The 20,419-nt window shown below is 37.9% G+C and overlaps 7 protein-coding genes and 1 non-coding gene across 16 annotated transcripts; 6 read left to right on the forward strand and 2 right to left on the reverse strand.

The window, feature by feature from the left end:
* Positions 1 to 348: 348 nt before the first annotated feature.
* LOC104753243 (E3 ubiquitin-protein ligase RDUF2-like) lies at positions 349 to 1,997 on the reverse strand. Its single transcript, XM_010475522.3, has one exon. The coding sequence runs from the start codon at positions 1,598 to 1,600 to the stop codon at positions 647 to 649; it is 954 nt and encodes a 317-aa protein (XP_010473824.3). The 5' UTR covers positions 1,601 to 1,997; the 3' UTR covers positions 349 to 646.
* Positions 1,998 to 2,950: 953 nt separating this feature from the next.
* TRNAS-GCU (transfer RNA serine (anticodon GCU)) lies at positions 2,951 to 3,032 on the forward strand. The gene has a single exon. It is a non-coding gene; the product is annotated as a tRNA-Ser (tRNA).
* A 328-nt stretch (positions 3,033 to 3,360) lies between these two features.
* Positions 3,361 to 8,732, forward strand: LOC104749332 (uncharacterized). 2 transcript variants are annotated; one of them, XM_087490964.1, is made up of 14 exons: positions 3,361 to 3,669; positions 5,599 to 5,764; positions 5,995 to 6,165; positions 6,264 to 6,333; positions 6,425 to 6,621; positions 6,727 to 6,802; positions 6,887 to 6,970; positions 7,071 to 7,150; positions 7,242 to 7,368; positions 7,459 to 7,518; positions 7,585 to 7,635; positions 7,728 to 7,886; positions 7,997 to 8,129; positions 8,263 to 8,732. In XM_087490964.1, the coding sequence occupies exons 3-14, from the start codon at positions 6,011 to 6,013 to the stop codon at positions 8,442 to 8,444; spliced, it is 1,374 nt and encodes a 457-aa protein (XP_087347090.1). In that variant the 5' UTR covers positions 3,361 to 3,669; positions 5,599 to 5,764; positions 5,995 to 6,010; the 3' UTR covers positions 8,445 to 8,732. The 2 variants fall into 2 exon arrangements, with proteins under 2 accessions (XP_087347090.1, XP_087347091.1); XM_087490965.1 differs by having other exon boundaries at positions 5,998 to 6,165.
* On the forward strand, positions 3,659 to 5,466 carry LOC147925027 (vacuolar protein sorting-associated protein 53 A-like). 6 transcript variants are annotated; one of them, XR_015584175.1, is made up of 5 exons: positions 3,659 to 3,987; positions 4,092 to 4,189; positions 4,391 to 4,589; positions 4,890 to 5,041; positions 5,155 to 5,466. XR_015584175.1 is itself a non-coding variant. In XM_087490968.1 (5 exons), the coding sequence occupies exons 2-4, from the start codon at positions 4,141 to 4,143 to the stop codon at positions 4,998 to 5,000; spliced, it is 255 nt and encodes an 84-aa protein (XP_087347094.1). In that variant the 5' UTR covers positions 3,661 to 3,952; positions 4,092 to 4,140; the 3' UTR covers positions 5,001 to 5,041; positions 5,108 to 5,466. The 6 variants fall into 6 exon arrangements, 4 of the variants coding, with proteins under 4 accessions (XP_087347094.1, XP_087347093.1, XP_087347095.1 ...); XR_015584174.1 differs by having other exon boundaries at positions 3,661 to 3,952; XM_087490968.1 differs by having other exon boundaries at positions 3,661 to 3,952; positions 4,391 to 4,485; positions 5,108 to 5,466.
* On the forward strand, positions 8,456 to 10,889 carry LOC104749333 (pentatricopeptide repeat-containing protein At3g60050-like). 2 transcript variants are annotated; one of them, XM_087490963.1, is made up of 3 exons: positions 8,456 to 8,596; positions 9,082 to 9,193; positions 9,297 to 10,889. In XM_087490963.1, the coding sequence occupies exon 3, from the start codon at positions 9,334 to 9,336 to the stop codon at positions 10,771 to 10,773; it is 1,440 nt and encodes a 479-aa protein (XP_087347089.1). In that variant the 5' UTR covers positions 8,456 to 8,596; positions 9,082 to 9,193; positions 9,297 to 9,333; the 3' UTR covers positions 10,774 to 10,889. The 2 variants fall into 2 exon arrangements, with proteins under 2 accessions (XP_087347089.1, XP_010469238.2); XM_010470936.3 differs by lacking the exon at positions 8,456 to 8,596 and having other exon boundaries at positions 9,053 to 9,193; positions 9,297 to 9,943; positions 10,043 to 10,889.
* Positions 10,890 to 11,076: 187 nt separating this feature from the next.
* Positions 11,077 to 13,763, forward strand: LOC104749336 (F-box/LRR-repeat protein At3g60040). The gene is made up of 4 exons (XM_010470937.3): positions 11,077 to 11,389; positions 12,019 to 13,026; positions 13,139 to 13,282; positions 13,378 to 13,763. Exons 2-4 carry the CDS (start codon positions 12,037 to 12,039, stop codon positions 13,627 to 13,629), a joined length of 1,386 nt encoding a protein of 461 aa, XP_010469239.1. The 5' UTR covers positions 11,077 to 11,389; positions 12,019 to 12,036; the 3' UTR covers positions 13,630 to 13,763.
* Positions 13,764 to 13,957: 194 nt separating this feature from the next.
* LOC104749334 (F-box/LRR-repeat protein At3g60040) lies at positions 13,958 to 15,789 on the forward strand. Its single transcript, XM_087490971.1, is given in 3 exon segments — positions 13,958 to 14,091; positions 14,865 to 15,032; positions 15,035 to 15,789. Coding segments are annotated over 2 exon segments (906 nt in total). The 5' UTR covers positions 13,958 to 14,091; positions 14,865 to 14,881.
* Positions 15,790 to 17,051: 1,262 nt separating this feature from the next.
* On the reverse strand, positions 17,052 to 19,536 carry LOC104749337 (uncharacterized). Of its 2 annotated transcripts, none has more exons than XM_087490970.1 (8): positions 19,301 to 19,536; positions 18,356 to 19,113; positions 18,194 to 18,258; positions 17,894 to 18,101; positions 17,677 to 17,724; positions 17,507 to 17,578; positions 17,355 to 17,419; positions 17,052 to 17,272 (listed from the first exon to the last, which is right to left on the reverse strand). In XM_087490970.1, exons 2-8 carry the CDS (start codon positions 18,791 to 18,793, stop codon positions 17,251 to 17,253), a joined length of 918 nt encoding a protein of 305 aa, XP_087347096.1. In that variant the 5' UTR covers positions 18,794 to 19,113; positions 19,301 to 19,536; the 3' UTR covers positions 17,052 to 17,250. The 2 variants fall into 2 exon arrangements, with proteins under 2 accessions (XP_087347096.1, XP_010469240.2); XM_010470938.3 differs by having other exon boundaries at positions 17,822 to 18,101.
* Between the last annotated feature and the right edge of the window lie 883 nt (positions 19,537 to 20,419).

Raw genomic sequence — 20,419 nt, forward strand, 5'->3', positions numbered from 1 at the left:
TTCAGTTTCACTTTCTGTACGAATCTTTTTCGCTGTGTAGTTGGTATTATTTACTTGGTGTGATTGTTGTGGCTACCTAACTATTATTAAGATGAAGATCAAATTATAATATAATTTGATCATAAACCTAAATTAAAAGAACAGAAAATTGCTTATAATTTACTTATGTTTAATCATTTCATAATTCGTACAAGTTAGATGTTCTCGACTAATACAAGGATTTTATGTGACAGTCCCCAAGACTCACAGCCCAAATTTGTTTATCTGCTCTTGTTTAATCTGAAATTAGGTCATAACCTCGGCGGTTAAATAATATTCCATTCGAGAATTGAAAACGTTAAACAATCATTACAGTGTAACGTTTCATCAATTTATTAATGCATCCAAGTAGATGATGATTCATCTAAGAAAAAAAAAAAAAAAAAACGATTTGACTAAAACCATCAAACATTAAAAAAAAAAAAAAAAAAAAAAAAGAAGCAACAACTCTTGTTTCTGTGATATAAATCAAGAATCGATTAAAAAAAAAAGCCGAATCTGTAACTGTAAGTAAAATAAACAAAGAGCTGAGAATTATTAAAAAAAAAACACACAACTCGTTTTATTTTGATATCTGAAACCTTTTTTGCAAAAGTAGGTTCTGTTCTTACAATGGCGGCGTCGTCGTCGAGGAGTTGCTTCTCTCATCACCACCACCACCTTGGAGTTGGAGGATCTCTTCTCTTCTCATACCAATCCCAAGACCCGAAACAGTCCGAGCCAGATTCCTCTCCATCTCCCCAACTCCCAATCTCATCTGCTCATGACGACGAGCCAGTCTCCCCAACGCGTTTCTAATCCCAAGCCAATCGTCTTCCACATCATCACCATCAGCTGTAATCGTAGCCAGATCCGACAATCTGATCCTCTCTGAACCAACCTTGGTCGCCGTGGGTAGCTCGAACCGGCAAAGCGGACACGAGTTATGATCCGAGAGCCAAGGAACGATGCAGCCAGAGTGATATATATGGCTACACGGCAACCTCCGAGCAGATTCACCGACGACGAAATCATCCTTGCAGACGGCGCAGAGTAAACCGGGATCTGAACCGTCGGTGGAACAGAGCATAGAAGACGAGATCTGAATCGTAGGAATCGAATCGATATCTGAAGATCTCAGCAACGAAGACGAAGAAGATGAAGAGGTAGAAGAAGAAGAGGAAGAGGAAGATCCGGAGTTATCGGAAGCGAGGTGACGGAGGAGACGGTGAAGGTAAGGACTATCGAGGAGGAAATTGTCATCGGAGTTAACAGTTGGATCGACGAAACACCAATCTTCTTCGTCCTCTTCGTCGTCGTCATCGTTATCTCCATCGTCAACTCCTTCTTCTTCGAAATCGCCGATGGTGACGTCAAAGAGATTAGAAGAAGAAGAAGAAGAATCGTGATCCATACGTTCGAGGAAATCGAGACCGCACTGGGGACATAAGAGAGGAGATGAATCGGAATCGGAGTCGGAGGAAGAGAGGAGTGATAGACTCATGTCGCATTCGTGACACCAGTATGTTCGTCGTTCAGGCTCGCCGTGGACGGTGGTTGTTGTGGTGGTGGAAGACGACATTGAGAAGTGGTGGTGGTGGTTGCGATTGCGAGAGAGAAAGAGAAAGGGAAAAGGAGAAAACAAATGATAGTGGTTGTGGTTGAGTAGTAGTACTAGTGATAATGGGTTTATGATTGGTTTCAATTTCAATTCCTACAAAGGCCTTTTTTTTTTTTTTATTGTTTTGGACTTTTTTATAGATTATTAAATTTATAAAGAATGGGCCTACCAGTACCATTTTACTTGGCTTTATTCGCAAGGTTTGGTTGTGGGTCTATGTTTCTTAGGTCTTCTGGTCGTGTCATAAACTAATAAGTAGGTACCAACCCGGGATAAATCAATTTAAATAAAATATTATGAATAAAATTATTATTTGAGATTTAAAATTTATTTGTATAAAATAAAATATGTAACTAAAGTTCTTTTTCGTTAATTCAAATTTGTGTTTATTTTTTGTAAAATACGTTTCACCCGTGAAATATTTGAACTTGAAAAAGAATTGTAAGCTAGTGCAGAAAGTTTTGATGTCTTTTTGTGTCTCTAAAAATCAAATTCACATATTTTATGTTTCACATTATTATCAATATCACTATACCATTAAATAGATGAAGTAATATTTTTGAACTAATAGATTTAATTAAACTAATCATAAGTTTAAAAATGCAATTAGAAAATGATAAAAGTGATAAATAAATGAATAATTTTTTTTTTTGTGAAATGTAATTTACTTTTAATAAGTAAATAGGTTACAAAAATGATAATTAAATATATTTTTCGATTTAATAGTTGATTAAATCTTTCATTTTTAAAAATTAATATAAAAAAACATTGGCTCATAATATTACAATAGCATATTTATGTAAATAACAATGAGAAGTAAGTGCATTTATTAGAAAGATACAGGAGTTCTGTGAGCGCGATACGTCAGTTTTTTTGTGAAAGTGTTTCTCTATTAATATATAGGAGATAATTTGGTTAGATTACTCACATATCCTACTAACAATATATATATATATATATGTGTGTATGAATGATACCTTCATTCCAAATATATAAGTCTAATGTCTTTGTTGTTCACAAAAAAAAAAAAAAAAAGAAAAAAAGAGTTTATTTTCATTAGATCAAGAGAATCACCAATTTGTTTTTTTTTTTGACAATGGTCGGCTATAGTGACAAACAATGAATTGTCGTATTGTTTTTTAGCTGCGGTTATTACAAATTTAAAATCGTAAAATTCTGATATATAGTAGGTCATTGTAACATCGAAACGAACAAGAACAACGTTTGGTTAGTATTGATATTATGGCAAATATCAAATGTGAGGTTAAACAGAGTCAATCAAATAGTTTATGACGAATACATTATCAAAAAGTCGCTTTGGCCGAGTGGTTAAGGCGTGTGCCTGCTAAGTACATGGGGTCTCCCCGCGAGAGTTCGAATCTCTCAGGCGACGAAATTCTATTTTTCCTTTTTTTTTTGGTGGGAATTTAATTCGACTTGTTTGCGGATGCGTCTCTTGACTCTTTTTTTTTTTTTTTTTTTTGGGTAAAAGTTTAAATTGTCTCTTGACTCTTCCTAGTTCAATCGGTGGCGTTGAATTGCTGCAGCTGCAACGTGCATTCTCGTGTAAACCTGTTAAGCAATAAATCAAGGAAAAAAGAGAGAAAGAGATAACTTAAAAGAAATAAAAAATTCAAAATCACCGTCTGAAAATTTACGAAGCAAGTACGGGCAAGAAATTTACAAGTACCTTTCATAGAGAGATTCCAGCAAAAATATCTAACCTAAAAAACAAAAGAAAAAAAGAATCTCTGACAAATTGCTATCAAGATCCTATCCATTAACTGATCCCTTGTTACAAGCAAAATTCCAAAAAATTCAGCCATAACTAAATCTGGCAATAAACCAGACATGACCGCATGATTTTCCCCACTCTATCTTCTCTCCTTTCTCTCTCTGATCACTTCAACTTTTTTCTACTTCCAGTTTCCAAGATTTTATAATATTATAGTATTTATTTCCTAGATTTCAACCAAAAAAAGAAAAGGTCCTATGAGCACATAATGACGTTGGAAGAAAGGTTAGACCATGTGCAATGGCGTCTATTTGGGCAGTCCCCCAGCATTTATCTTTTAAAAATAAATAAAAAAGGCTAAATAACGAAGAAACGTATCTTAAAGTGGGACGTTTTTTATCCGTCTACTTGGACACGTGGAAGCTGGTCGTCGAGAGAAAGTTCTCCAATTCTCTCTTCTATCTCGACTCCGTCTCCGTTTTCGTCTTGGGTCCGGTGGCCACACACGATCCGATCTCAGTCGCCGGCAGTCATCGCCCACCGTTTGGTGTTGCAATCTTTCTCTCTCCTTCAAACTCGTAAGCTTCTTCAGCTTTCACTCTTTAGACCATTGGTAATCCCTAATTGTTCCCGACTGATCTAATAATTGCGTCGAATCGATCGCTGTGTTCTTCACGTTCGTGTTAATAAAAGTGTCGCTGATCATCTGTTTTGCAGATCTTCACATTTCAAGTGATTTTGGTTTTCTCACACAAATTTACAAGCCATGGATAAATCGAGTGCTTTAGAATATATCAACCAGATGTTCCCAACAGGTGATTTTGTAATTTTCTTCATGAAAACAGTATTAGAGGGATTATAAGGTTCATAATTAAATCCCATGTATTATGATGAATTGTTGAATTTTGCTTGCTTCTGTAATCATGACCTTTTAGTTCAGCTGCTGATTAGTTTTCTTCATATGTAATGTGACTGCTTTTACCATGAGTTTCAAATGTGTGTGTTTCATTTTACAGAGGCATCACTATCTGGCGTTGAGCCACTTATGCAAAAGATTCAGGGTGAGATTCGACGGGTTGATGCTAGCATTCTCTCTGTTGTTCGTCAACAGGTGAGCTTTTACTTTTTTCTACGTTTACACACTGTAGGCTCATTTTTCTTCGTGATCAAACGAGCAAGAAATCGGTGTTCTTGCATTTCTATGCCCTTTATCTGGTATGTTCTGTGCCTCAGTCTCTTTCTTCTAATTTAGCTAGAGCTTCTATATCTGAAATAGAATGATGACTTGTTAGAAGGTGGCTAACTTGTGGTGAATTATGGAACTTCTCTATCTGAAATAGAAATGATGACTTGTTAGAAGGTGGTCTCAAGATTGGGTTTGTTAATGGATTCAAAGCTAACCTGTGGTGAATTATGGAACTTCTCTATCGAACTACTATTTGATTGTCCAATTTTAACGTATCCTGTGTTTGTCTTTGCTTCTCTTGCATCTCTTAACGGTTTAGTTTTTGTCAGGTGGACACTATGATTATCCAAGCTATCGGTCTGCTCGATGATCTTGACAAAGAGCTAAACACGTATGCGATGAGGGTTAGAGAATCTGTTATGCCAAATCTGTTAAATTGATGGGCAACTGGAGTAATGCTGCTAAGCTTGACTTCTCTGAGGTAAGTTTCATATTGTATACTGTGTAAATAGAACTCCATTAACCAAAGTTATATCCATGGGAACAGAAGTCAGTGACCTTGACTTGCTGCACATCCGGGAACTCTATGACCAGGTTCTTTCTCTGTCTGAGTACAGAGCTCAGCTATACAATTACCTGAAGAGCAGAATGAACGTTGTTGCTCCCAATCTGACTGCCCTGGTTGGAGAACTAGTTGGTGCTCGTCTAATTTCTCATGGAACTAGTTGGTGCTCCCAATCTGTTTTTAATGTCTTATTTGTATGTTTTTGTTTTCCAACTTTTTGTAATTTTGTAATTTTTTAATGTTTTCAATGTTAATGTTATAACAATGTTAATGTTAATTTTATGTTAATTTGTATGTTAATGTTATAACAATGTTAATGTTAATTTTTGTAACTTTTAAAATATTATTATTTTATTTGGGGGACCAAATACAAATAGACACCAATGCTCATACTAAAAATAAGAACCTTTCAAAATAATACTTTTAAATTTGGGGGACCAAAAATTGTCCCTAACCGATGCCCATGCTCTTAGGTTAGTTAGTGGAGAGAGTGTTCAAAATGAAACCAGTTTCTTCTAGGAATTGTCTTCTTTACGCCACTTTTTTCCCCTCCATTTGGGGAAAGTTTGATTGTGTTTGAGGATCCTTATCAACCAATTTCTCATCACAAGGGTTTTGGTTTAAAAAAGTTGATTCAAGGTACGAGAAAGCTCAATCCTTTATGATTATTTTGTTTTTTTTCTGTTCATGGGTTTGAAATTTACCCATTCCTCTGTTTTCGAGGACTGAAAAAAGTTCCCAATTTAGGGTTTTGATAGCTCAATTCCCATATTTGTTTTGTATCTGATGTGAATTCGATGTTATTGAGGCATTTCTAAGGCTTTTCCAGACCAAGATTGATTAAAAAATCCTCACTTTTTAATTTTTAGAAGCTGTTGAGAGAAAATGACCGGAAGGAGTGAGGAAGATCCATTCACAAAACCCATTGGAAGATGGTCTGTCTTCTTCTATGGAGTTGGACATATGCTTAATGACATTACTGCTTCTTGTTGGTTCACTTACCTCCTCCTTTTCTTGACCCAAATTGGTCTCTCCCCTAGGTGAATTTTTTTCATCTTAGTTTCTTGTGATTCTGACCCTTAATTTTGTAGTAATTCAATTATAGTCTGAGGATCTTTTTCTTTTTTCCCTTCTGTAGAGATGCAGCCATTGTTATGCTTTCTGGCCAAGTTGCTGATGGGTTTGCTACTATCTTCACTGGTGAATTGGTACCTTACTTCTCTGTCTCTGATTTAGCCTTAAGCTTATTGTTTCTAATTTGATGGTAAACTAACAATTTGGTCTTCTGTTATATCACAGATAGATAGGTTTGGGCATTTCAAAATTTGGCATGCTGCAGGATCATTACTGGTTGCAATCTCTTTTTCCTCGGTTTTTGGAGGTTGTCTGCCTTGTTCCATCCTTCATAATGACTCTTTAACCCTCGAAACCTTCTCCTACAGCATGTTTGCTGCTATATTTAACATAGGATGGGCTGCTACTCAAGTTTCCCATATGTAATCTCATCTCTTTTACTTCACCTTCTAGCCATATCCCTTTTTTTTTGTTTTCTGCTCGTTTATATGTTGTGTGACTCTGTTGCTGCTTTATTTACTCTACAGGGCTATGGTTAATTGCATTTCATTGAACTCAACAAGCAGAGTAGCTTTAACAAGCTGTCGTAACGCTTTTACTATGGTCAAGCTCTTTCCCCTGATCTTGGTTTGGTACCATACCAACTATGCTTCTTTATGTAATTTAACAATGCTTTTGCTTTTTCAGGTTGCTAACCTTGGCTTATATGCAATTGCTTTAGTAGTATTTGGTGTAATTAAGGCTGGATCAAAAGAAGATACCGAAACACAGGTTTCCATACTTTGTGTTGTTGACTTCTCCATTATGTTTATATTTGGAGCTAGTAAGTGTGTTTCAACATTGATTGCATGCGTACCCTTTAACTCTGCAGTATCGTTGGATTGCATATTCATCTATCTCAATTGGATGCTGCTTTGTTATCATATTTCTTATGGGGACTAAAGAGCCAAGGTATGTATATATGCTCAATTCTCCATTTTTATTTTATTTTAACAAAAATTTGTATAGTCAATGAATGTTATATGCGTTTTGATGATTAAAGGCTTAGGCTAGATTTGAAAGAAACTTGCCGAGTGAGAATACCGTGGGTCTATTGGTTCCGGAAACTTCTATACTATCAAGTCGCTATGGTTTACCTCCTCACTCGACTTGTATTGAATGTTTCTCAGGTCTGTTTCTGCTTTCTTTCTTGCTTCTGTTTATGTTCATTCATACTGCGGTAAATTCTCACACCAGGTGTTGCATTCCATCCTTCTCAGGCTTATCTTGCATTCTTCGTTATTGATGATTTGCAAATGGATCAATCCGCTAAAGCTTTGGTAATATATTCATTAAGATCATTTCAGTTTTGTATAAGTACGCTGATTGAATGTTATATTATTCAGGTTCCTGCAATTATCTATATCTGCAGCTTTGTTGTATCGGTTCTGCTTCAGGTTCAATATTCTCATAACATATGTCGGAAGCTTCTCTTTTCCTCTGTCTCGGTTAAGGAATTACAACTATTCTTTGTGCGTAATTATGTTAGGAGATTCCATGGAATGGGAGACGCTTAAAGGCGTATTATACAGCTGGTGGTGTTATTTGGATATTCTGCGGTGCAGCAATTCTTCTCTTGCCTAGAAACATAAGTTTTTTCATGTATGCTATATCCGTCTTTATTGGCATCGCGAACGCATTAATGATGGTATAGCGTTCTCTACCTCTCATTTTGATTTGGTATCACTGTCAGTTATAACTTATAAACCATACTTGTATTATGTCTAGTTTAAATTCATCGACTATACAATTCCACAGGTTACAGCAATCAGTATGCAGAGTGTGTTGATTGGTGCAGAAGTCGGTGGATGCGCATTTGTCTGTGGTTCGTTAAGCTTCTTAGACAAGATGTCTTGTGGGCTTGCTCTATATGTTCTTCAGTCACACCAGAGTAAGTTTCACTTAATCAAAGTCATATAAATTAAACTGATGACTGAGACATGTCCCTATCAAGTTTAGAGCAGCAGAACAGTCATTTCTCACCGTGTTAGCGGTTTTGATGAAACTGTTTTTTGGTGTGACAGGTACTTCACCAAGAACTCAACTAAACAACCACCAACAAAGTGCTTACCTTTCGGTTACAAGATACGGTTTAGGTCTTGTTCCAGCGTTTTGCTCGTTTGTTGGTGTCACTGTAACGTTCTTTATGGAGCTTGGAGCTGATGGATCACTGTCGAAGCCCCTGCGTGAGCCGTTACTAGAATGACGAAATGGTCATTTACGGTTAAACCACTAAAATGCTTTGATTGTTTCTTTTGAACATGTTTGATTTTCAGGTCCACTAATCTCTTACAATACACGGAGTTTATCAGATTCTTGAGACGACGATTTTGTACATAGGGGGATAGAGATCACAGTGTAAGTGTGACATCAATTACTTGTATCTGAAGAAAACATGAATCTAAATCTGGGATCTGGAGTTTGATTTATTTGGTTTTTCTTACCATTTGTAATATTCACAAAGATGTTTTATATTTTTGAAAATTTAACACAATCTTTGATTGCGACATAGATCATCATACTGGGAACTAAAGTGTGACAGTGAACTGTGAATGTGAACACAAATCACCTATACCAGAATGGATGTGAACACAAATCACCTATACCAGAATGGAACATCGCTTAAACCGGGTTTTGTTAACCAGATGAGGCCCATAAAATCGAATCCATTATGCTTTGGGCTTATAATATAAGCCATAATCGGGTCGGGTTGGGTCGGGTCGGAGTATAATTTTAAAACTTATCTGAAGAAAACTAAAATTTTATTACTCCAGTTTTCACTACTGTAAGTCTTCTTCTTCTTCTTCTTCGGCTAGAAACCCTAATTTTTGGGGATTGTGCAGTTAGTCGCAGTCTCAGATTCGGACCTGGAGCCATCGTCTTCGATGAATTCGATAAGGCCGTCTTATCTACGAGCAAGATAAGCATTTATCGTCTGCTATTTTGACTATCCAGGTAATAAGAAGAAATACAATCCCTACAAACATTTATGTCTTGAATTTGGATCACATTTGAAATTTGGAAATTAAAGCTGTGATTTTTATTTATTTATTTGCAGGAAAGATCGCAGAGAATAATGGGGATTGAGATCAGATATGAACTTGGCACTTGTTTTTGGCACAAATGTAGTTCGTAAAGCTTATCGCTTTCTCTTCAGCTCCAGAAAATTCTGCAATGGTAACTTGGGTAGTGATGAAACTCATATTGGTTTCACTGCTTTAGATTTGGATTGTGGATTTGTTGAGGAAGCCAGTACTAGTATCAGCGAGCTCCAAAGCATCGATCGAGAAGAGATCTCTGTTCGGTGTAGGTTTTTGGATAGTGCCAAGCTTGGTGCGTCTCGTGTTCTCGAGACATTAAAGCAAGATGACTCTGCTGGATTCGATACAAAGTCAGCTTTAGATGAGCTTAATGTTAGAGTCTCAGGACTTCTAGTGAGGGAGGTTCTTGTAGGGTTCTTAAGGAACTTGAGTTATGATAATAATAAGACCAGATGTGCCAAACTAGCTTATAGATTCTTCGTGTGGTCTGGTGAGCAAGATTGTTTCAGGCACACAGTGAATTCATATCATTTGCTTATGAAGATATTTGCAGAGTGTGGTGAGTATAAGGCAATGTGGAGATTAGTTGATGAGATGGTTCAAGATGGGCTCCCGACAACAGCTAGGACGTTTAATCTGTTGATTTGTAGTTGCGGTGAAGCAGGTTTGGCGAAACAAGCTGTTGTGCAGTTCATAAAGTCCAAGACTTTCAATTACCGACCTTTCAAACACTCTTATAACGCGATTTTGAATTCTTTGCTAGGTGTAAAACAGTATAAATTGATTGAGTGGGTTTACGAGCAGATGTTAGAAGACGGGTTCTCGCCAGATGTTCTAACTTACAACATTCTCTTGTGGACCAACTATAGGTTAGGGAAAATGGATCGATTCGACAGGCTGTTTGATGAGATGGCTCGAGATGGTTTGTCTCTGGATTGCTACACATACAACATTTTGCTGCACATTTTGGGGAAAGGAAATAAACCGCTGGCTGCTCTGACTACGTTGAACCATATGAAGGAAGTAGGAATCGACCCGAGCGTCCTCCATTTCACCACTCTGATAGACGGTCTGAGCCGTGCAGGGAATATGGAAGCGTGCAAGTACTTTCTAGATGAGATGGTGAAAGCCGGGTGCGCACCGGATGTTGTTTGTTACACTGTGATGATAACAGGGTACGTCGTATCCGGGGAGCTAGAGAAGGCAAAGGAGATGTTTAAGGAGATGACGGTCAAAGGGCAATTACCGAATGTATTCACGTACAACTCGATGATTAGGGGGTTGTGTATGGCGGGAGAGTTCAGAGAGGCGTGTTGGTTGCTCAAAGAAATGGAATCTAGAGGGTGTAACCCGAATTTCGTAGTGTATAGTACATTGGTGAGCTATTTAAGAAAAGCAGGGAAGCTTACAGAGGCTCGCAAGGTAATAAGAGAGATGGTGAAGAAAGGACATTATGTTCATTTAGTTCCAAAGATGATGAAATATAGGAGATGATAGGGTTTTTTTTCTTCTTTTGTTGTTGTTAATTTAGGTTTTGTTTGATTGATCTCTTCTTTACCAATTCTTGTTGTTTTCCAAGAATTATAGTAAAAATAAAAGTGATTCTAAAAGAACATGACCGCCATCAAAAGTTTTGGTATCTTCTGTATTTAATTTACTCATTCATCGGACTTGAGGGTTGAATATACCCAAAAGAAAGAAAAAAGTATGTAACACAAAACTCTATTATCTTATTGGCTCGCATTGAATTACCTTAACCTACACGATAAATTCCATTGTAAAGGGTTGAAGGTTACTAAAGGGTTATGATAACATTAATAATCTAAAAAAACAGATAGAGAAGTTACTTTTAACCTAAACGATAAGTTCCATTGTCATGTTCACTAAACGATAATGTTCTTGTTTTCTCTATTAAGGTTAATGGAAAATCTCTATTTTCCATTTTTGAGTGATATTTAATTTCCTTTGTTTTTTGATTTTCTCTATCTCTTTAGATAACCCAAACATCCATCATCCCTAGATTGTGAATCGGAGACTCCGATCTAATTTCGAACGGAGACGTCCAACGCCACCAATCTCCGGATCGACTTTCTCCCGTCTCCACCATCAGGTTCGTCGTATCTATTTTGCTTTCACTTGAAAGCTTGCACCTTTCAATTAATTCAGCCCCCAAAACAAAAAGCTCGAACCTTTTGGTTTCTATATGTTAAAAAGAAAAAGAAGACGGTCTTTGAAGTTTCCGTTTTTCTCTGAATTATCTTAGCGGTTGCTCAGATATATACTTGTGAAAAGTGGATGTCATTGTTTGTGGACATTGGATTGATTTTTTTTCACCCCTCTGCTTCTTTAGCATCCTCATAATGAAAGCACGAAACTTTAGTTTCTTCTGTCTTCTATGTCAACCATCTCATGTGATTTCTAATTGTGTAAAAGTGACATTTGTTATGCCCCTCTGGTTCGTAAGAGCTGCAAGTGAGTGTGTTCTTTGAGCTTCCATATGGTTTTAGATAGACTGAGTGTGTCTGAGCTTCCATAACTAATCGCTTTTTGGTGTTCTATTATTCGTTTACTTTTCAACTCCAGTCTCAAAGCTTGAACCTTTACTTAGAATTCAATCCATAAAAGAAATGAAAAAGCTTGAACCTTTAGTTTCAACATTGTATATCCCGCTTACATCATGTAGTTGATTGCTCAAATCTTTTTGGTTAGTTAAGCAGTTGAATCACATCATGTTTTCAGGCACTTTTATTTATCTCTATGGATGCCAAAAGGTTTGAGACAACCTGCTCGAGAGATGTAATCAGCTGGCTCCCTGATGAGGTTCTGGGCAAAATCTTGTCCTTACTTGAGACAAAACAGGCTGCTTCAACATCCCTTCTCTCGAGAAATTGGAGGTATGTGTTTAGATTGGTGGATCATCTCGACTTTGATGATTCTCTCTCCCTGCAAGCCCAAGAGGCTCAACAACCAAGGTATGCGTATTGGGAGGCCTTCGAGAACTTTATGCGCGCCCGAGGGATCGATGAACGAACTAGTTATGTGTTCACGGAGGGATTCAAGAATATGATTGATCGAACATTAGCTTTGCAATGTGATTACCCGATCAAGAAATTCTCCCTAAAATGTCACGTTGGCAAGGATGATGAGCGTCAGAAAGCTTGTGTGGGCCGCTGGATATCCAATGTGGTAGGGCGCGGTGTTTTGGAAATGGACTTAAGGATAAAAGATCGGGGTATACACTTCCTGCCCCCTCTGCTCTTCGCAAGCAAAACACTGGTTAAGCTGACAATAGGGACACAGCTCTGTCTTGGAAAGCTTCCTTCATATGTCTCACTTCCATCTCTCAAGTTTCTCTTCATCGATACGGTTTTCTTTGAATATGAAGATTTGTGTTTTGTGCTTCTTCCTGGTTGCCCGGTGCTCGAAGAATTATCAGTCCATCACATTAACTTTTCTGCGACGCCTCACACCATATCGAGTCCAACCGTCAAGAGACTATCCGTTCACTACGATTCTCCTAATGATGTTGATGGTGCTTGTTATATGTCATTTGACCTGCCAAAGCTTGTCTACCTTGAGTATTCTCACTGTGCCTTGGGTGAGTATTTGCAAGTTAATCTCCAGTCCCTTGTCGAAGCTAAGCTGGACCTTTGGCTGGAAAGAAAGGTCGACAGGCTGGATGTAACTGATCTCGTTACAGGGATAAGAAACGTTCAGACCCTGCATCTTTCTCCTGGTTCTGTTGACGTAGGCTTCCCCATTTTCCTTCTTTCTTTCTTTCTTTTGTATATATATATAAACACGGACAAGGTATATTCAATAAGCAAAACCATTGTTGAACTGTGTTTGTATGTTTCAGGTGATTTATTTACACTGTAAACATGGGCTGCCGGTGTTCAACAATCTTGTTAATTTATCTTTGGGGAGTAAGAATAAAAGAGGTTGGAAACTCCTAGCATATCTGCTTAAGCAGTCTACGAAGCTTGAAACTCTAATCGTCAAGGTATATTCAATAAGCAAAACCGATGAACATATATATAAACACGGACTTGGTGGTTGATCATTTGCATACATGTTTTTTGATTGATGCTTCTTCAGGATCTGAATGGTTACACCGGGGATGTCTCAATGCCTCCGAACAAAGTGAAGGTGTTGCATATTCTTGGTTATCGGGGAACTGCGGATGAGTTGAAACAGTTGAAGAGTTTTCTGGGGGAATTCAAGTGTCTCGAACTGGTTCAAGTGGATGTTGCAAAAGCTGCAGAGGATGATGGCCTAATATTGCAAATCAAAAGGGAGCTTCTTGGAGTTTCACTTCAATCCAAGTGCGAGTTCAAAGTCAATTCATAATAATATGGCTATGTAACTTTTTAATAAACTCAATACAAAAAGTCAGCTTATATGAGTTGAATGTTAAAGAGTTTTTTAGTTGTATTTCAGTTTCTGAAAGAAAAAGAAAAAACTAATAATGATTTTTGGAAAAATAGTTATTTTAATAGTAGGGTTTATCAAAATTGCCTAAAAAAATAGTAAAATTTCAAAAGAAAATAAAAATAATGTAAAAGTAATTATGGGTTTGTGTTAAAAAGTAAAAGAAGTAAGAACTATCTCTATTATTTAAGGGAATTGACGAAGTGCCGACAAAAAAAAAAAAAAAAAAAAAAAATTGACGAAGTAAAAGAAGTGGATGTCATAGACCCTCCCAACGATCCCTAAGATCTAAATTGGAGACTCCGATCTCTATCCCGAATCGAGACGAACGCCATCAGTCTCTGTATCTGTTATTGCCCTCTTTGGTCGTCACCATTACGGGTTTGTATTTGTCTTTGAATGTTCTGTGCTTTTTCTCTCTCTCTCTGAATGATCCGTAATTACGCTTATCATATATGTTCATGTGGTATGCTTGCTCAAATCTACATATTTGTTCTCTCTTGTCTGTCTGCTTCTCTAGGCTCTAGCATCCATTCAATTTTGTCTGTGTGATCCATTCAAAAACGTTTTTTTTTTCAAGGTTTTGTTCTTTCTATGTCGACCTTGGTACTGTCAAGTGATTTGTAATTGTGGAAAGTGACGTTTGTTTTTGTGGATCTCCCTGGTTCTTTCTTTAATTTAGAAGGTCCCTCTGGTTCTTACAAGTAGTGCTCAAACAGCAAGTGTGTGTTCTTTTGAGCTTCCGTACGTTTATGGATATATACTGAGCTCACCACTTATTGCTTTGTGGTGGTGTTATATTGTTCGTTCCCTTTAGTCACTCTAGCTCGAACCTTTATTTGTTTCAATCCAAAATATGAAAAAGCTCGAACCTTTATTTGTTTCAATCGAAAATATGAAAAAGCTCGAACCTTTATTTGTTTCAATCCAGAGTATGAAAAAGCTTGAACCTTTATTTTCTTGGCGGCCGTCTCTTACAGTTTTTTTTTTTGTTTCCTGAAACAATTTCAATTCCACTTAATCTTGTAGTTGGTTGCTGAAGTTTATTACTTGTGATCTTCGTTGGCGCAAATTTGAGATTCTGCTAAGTTATAGAAATATCTGATCTTTTTTGGTGGGGTGCATTGTAATTGTTGAATCACTCTATGTTTCAGGCACTGTTAATCTCTCGATGGATGCCAAAACCTGCTCGGGAGATGCAATCAGCTGGCTCCCACACGAAGTTTTGGGCAAAATTTTGTCCTTACTGCCGACAAAACAGGCTGTGTCAACATCTGTTCTCTCGAAAAAGTGGAATTATATGTACAGATTGGCGGATAGTCTTGATTTGATGACTCCGTCTCGCTGCATGCGGAAGAGGGTGGTAAACAAACGAGTTTTGTGTTTTCAGATAGCTTCAAGAAAATTGTGGATCGAACACTGGCTTTGCAATGTGATTATTCGATCAAGAAATTCTCACTAGCATGCCATGTTGGCGCGGTTAATGAAGGCCAAAAGACTTGTGTGGGCCGCTGGATATCCAATGTGGTAAGGCGCGGTGTTTTGGAAATGGACTTAAGGATAAAAGATCGGGGTATACACTTCCTGCCCCCTCTGCTCTTCGCAAGCAAAACACTGGTTAAGCTGACACTGGGAACAAAGCTCTACCTTGGAAAGCTTCCTTCATATGTGTCACTTCCATCTCTCAAGTTTCTCTTCATCGATACGGTTTTCTTTGAATATGAAGATTTGTGTTATGTACTTCTTGCTGGTTGCCCGGTGCTCGAGGAGTTATCAGTCCATCACAGAGACCAAGCTATCCCTCACACCATATCGAGTCCGACGGTCAAGAGACTATCAGTTGACTACGACTGTCATAGCGAGAACGAACTGTCATTTGACCTGCCAAACCTAGAGTACCTTGACTACTCTGATTTCGCCTTGCATGAGTATCCACAAGTTAACTTGGGATCCCTTGTTGAAGCTAAGCTGGATCTTTATCCGGGACATGTGGAGAGGGCAGATGTAACTGAACTCCTCATGGGGATAAGAAATGTTGAGATCCTTCATCTATCTCCCGTTACGGTTGATGTAAGTTAGCCAATTTCTTTTTATCGTTTTGAAAATCCTTGGGACATTATTAAACTGTGATTGTGTGTTTCAGGTTATCTATTCATGCTGTAAATATGGGCTACTTTTACCGGTATTCAATAATCTGGTTAATTTATCTTTTGGGAGTAAGGATAAACGAGGTTGGAAATTGCTGGCAAATATGCTTAAGCAGTCTCCAAAGCTTGAAACTTTAATTATCCAGGTATACTCTTAAGTCTTAACAAACAAAACCTATGAAGAAATACACATACACACGAACTTGGTGGTTGATCATGTACATACATCTTCTGCTTCTTCAGGATCTGAATGGTTACAGAGGCGATGTCTCAATGCCTCCGAATCAAGTGAAGGTGTTGCATGTTCTGAATTATGGAGGAACTGATGAAGAGTTTAAACAGTTGGAGAAAAGTTTAATTGGGAGAAAACGTAATGCAGAAGCTGTGGTGGATGATGGCATAAGTTTGCAAACCAAAAGGGGATATAACGATGCTTCATGGAGTTTCACTTCCAGGAAAATGCCATTCCAGAGTGGCATAAGTCGTCTAGATTCATATTATGCTAAGTAACTCTATACTCATATATTGTTTCTACTAGACTTTTTTTCATCTTTTGATACACTTTACAATAAACTGCTTCATATCAAACCCACTTATCATGTGACTTCTTCGTCTAGACTCAAGAGCATGAAAGGTTATCTCCTTTTTATTTACAGGATTCCCCTGTGGGTTGGGTTTGTTTCTGTTCCGTAAGAGTCATTAGACTCGACTTCTTCTCCTTCGACAATTTTAGTTTCTTACGTCAATTTTCTCTCATGTTCAACTCCATTGTCACCACCTCTCTATCCCTCCATTTTCTCAGTGCTCTTGTTCTGAATGTGGAACAGCTGATAAAAGGTATTATTACGCGCAGTGTCATTTGATGAACTTGTAACCAATTATTGTAGATTTAAGATGGTAAACACCCAATCTGTCTAAGCATCCGAAAGTTGCATATGTACCTTTGGGGTCATAATTGTTACTGTAACAGCAAAACTCATCGTCCAGCTCTGGCAAGTCATGAGCACTATGAAATAATTTTCCAAATCAATCCGGAAACTCCCTGAAATTCGTGCTTTGTACACAATAACCATACAGAATTTAGACCAACGCACAGCAAACCATTTGAAGGCGTGTGAATCGGCTATCTGAATCAATCTCTTAGCACTATCAACACTAGAACCCTCTTGCATAACTAGTTTTTAGTCACGTGAGTGCTATCCAATCCGTCTTTCTTTGTAATTTTTATATAGAGAAGAGGAGAAGTAGATGTATCCTACGGTATTACGCTAAGGTGGAACAGGTAAAATGTTCTGAGACTGATACAATAATATTGCCAAATATATTCTGGCCTAATGTTGTTTTTGTCTCCATAAAAGGTCTCCAAAAGCTAACTGGCTCTGATACTCTTTGATTAGATTGCTTGTAGCCCATCCCTGTGTGAACACGAACGTCACAATTTCAGAAACTCAAGCTTCAAAAAGAAGACCACTCAAAAGAAAAATGAAGAATATATACCTGGCAAGAAGCTGAAAAGCTTCGCCAAATAGTTCCTTCTCGAAGTTCTGCATCAGCTTATCAACCTTACAGAAGTACTCTTGAAGAGTTAGGTCTGATACTCTGATATTCTCCAAGAACCATTTAACAAAAAGAAGAAACAGTCTTTTTACCTTCTCCATTAGTGCATAGGAAACCTCGTCTGCTTCAGTAGCTTTCTCGACCATTGTGTAATAGAACTCCACCTGGAGCAACAGAAAAACACAATGTCTTTTAAATCTAGGATACAGATGCTGATCAAGCAAACTACTTCTTGGCATGAGTTTATTATGCTTTTGCTTACCTCATCCGTGAGCAGTCTCAGCAATTCGCCGCGCTCTCTGCACCCCAACTGCCCATATATCAAAAAAAAAAAAACAGAATCTCACTCAAATACGTATTGGATGGAAACTGCTGCTCTGCATGTTCATAAAACTCGTTTTTCTTACAGAAGTAGAGGCTAAAAGGGCCAATGCACAGCTAAGTTTGCAAAGATCATCTTGCTGTTCAAGAACTCTAGCTCTTGCATGTTCTTGGGCTTTGCTGGCCGTTACAATGTCAATGGTCATCTCTTCACCTTCGTCTCCCTGCACATATTCATCTTGTAACTTCCTTCTAAGCTCAGAAACAGAGTCTTCAGATGGCAGAGAAGCAGTATCCCAAGCAATAGAAGAAAGAGTAGCTCGGACAGCATCATCTGCATTAATTCTTCCAGAAAGTCTTAATGCCCTGTATATTAACACTACATCAGAATTTTATTGGCATGAAAGCGAGGAGAAAGAAAACGAGGCAACAAGAGAAGATAGAGTTCTGGAGCCAACCTAGAAAGGATTAACAGTGACGAGTGGAGAGAGTGATTATCTGACACGTCCATAACACCACGAAGCTGCACAGCAGCAACATTATAGTTTCCCAATGTAAATGACAAAGAAACCAGTGCATTGGTTCAGGGTATATTCAGTAAATAGGTTCAAAGGAATTACCTGTGCCTCAGTTACTTTGTCACTCATGAAGGTCTTGTTACAAGGGCCAGATGAACTTGCACCATAAGTTCCTTTGAAAGTCATGTTACAGTGACCGGATGTACTTGCTCCTTTGTCACTCATATAAGCAGCACCAGATGGACCACTAGCACCAGGACCTGGCGGACCTTTATGAGTCTTTGGTATAGAGACAGAGGCAGTGTTTCCACTCGTCTTGCTTCCTTCGTCCCATTCAAAGTGGAGCCAATACAACGAGGAAGCATAAGTTGGAAGCGTGTAACGACGAAGCCTGTACCAACCAACTTCTGGCTTGGGCCTCAACTGCCAAGAGATCCTTTCCATACCCAAGATAGTCTTCGTGTCGTATCTTGCCCAAATGTTGGGTGGGGGGATTGTATCAGACATGAATGCCCAGTTTCTCAGTGTCTCATCCTCCATGCGGTTGACCTCAAAGACATGGGGGAGATTCTGACGGGTTTTGTTGTAAGACCACCATGGAAACCGGAGGGACACCGCAGCATTGTCCCTGAGACTTGGTAGTCAGAATCTTCAAACTCAGTGATGCTTCATCGTCGCCGCTTAGAGAATCAAGATACACAGCTGCTCGGGGTTTGACTTCATCAGATTTGGAACGGAAGCCATGCCCGAAATTGCAGTAAAAACCTGGTGGGACTCGGCCGCAGTCCCACATCCTGCATTGGGATTGGTATCGTTTAGGGGCGACAATAACGGTATCGGTATCTTGTGCCATGGTTTTCCTATAGAAAACGAACAAGATTTGTTAGAAATTCATGGAAACTGACCTAAACAATTCGTTATAAAATCTATATATTTCTCAAACCGATCTCCGAGAATCAAGGATTCTGATATATTTCTATCTATCAATTTGTTCCACAATTCCTAGCGCTAAATCCGACACAGTCTACTCAGATTTCGAGGTTCTACCTGAACTTTTTCCGATTAAGACGTGAAAATGCTTCTTCGTCGAAGAGAATTTCTCGAGACCTGACCGGAACGAACAAAAACAAACAAAACAAAATAGCGACATTCGCGATGATGGATGCGGAACTGTTGGAAGTCAATCTTTGATTAATCCACAAATTGGTATCATCAGTGTTTGGAAGAAGAAGAATCAAGAAAGAGCCATCGATGTGTTTGATCGGAGAAGAAGAGAAGAAGTCGGGAGTGAAGAAGAGGGGTTAATGGTTTTCTTATCGGGCCTGTCTTAGTTAATTAAGCCCACATGTTAATGGGTTATTGTTATTCTACAAACTATAGGTTAAAAGTGTTAACCTAAGTATAAAACAATCCATTAAAAAGGTTGAATTAATTTTAAGACCAAAGATATCTCTTCTCAATTGTTGGTGAAAGGAATCGTTATATATGTATGCATGTCATTGTCAACAACATACAATATATGTTCATAATCTATATATATGTGAAGTTGTGAACTCAATCAAAACCATTTCCAGCTTTTCAATCTATCAAAAAATTAAGGGTCTCTCACATTTTTCTTGGCTAACTAACTAACTTACTACTAATTTCACATTTTTTTGTTCATATATATTTGACAATTTGCACTGATCTTTGCACTCGAAACAGTGTACGTGTTTGTACTTTTCTTCTAAACCGATGCGTGTATATTGGAATATATAGGAAAATATACTTATGTCCATATATGAATGTTACGTTGTGAATGTTCACCTCTCTTGATTTTGCATGAATCTGATTTGTAACAATTTGGTTCACCTCTCTTGATTTTGCATCATCTAGCTTGTTCTTTACATGTGAATGTTCATGGAGAAACGAAATGCAAAAGTTCTTGATATATCAGAATTACACTTGGGTTATGACTTATGAGAGTACATAATACATTAGGCATCAAATAGAACGCATAAGATGATGAATAATTAATTAAATAAACATAAGTGAAATGACGATAAATTGGATAAACATATATAAAAATAGATTTATAATGTAGTTTTACTCATTCTTCTTTACAAAGGAAAATAAAACATAAATTCGATTCGACTATGAGTTTGTTGTACACTCTAGCTCCTACGT

Source organism: Camelina sativa, chromosome 16 (assembly GCF_030686135.1).
Source record: "Camelina sativa cultivar CO46 ecotype springtype chromosome 16, ASM3068613v1".
Lineage (NCBI taxonomy): Eukaryota > Viridiplantae > Streptophyta > Magnoliopsida > Brassicales > Brassicaceae > Camelina > Camelina sativa.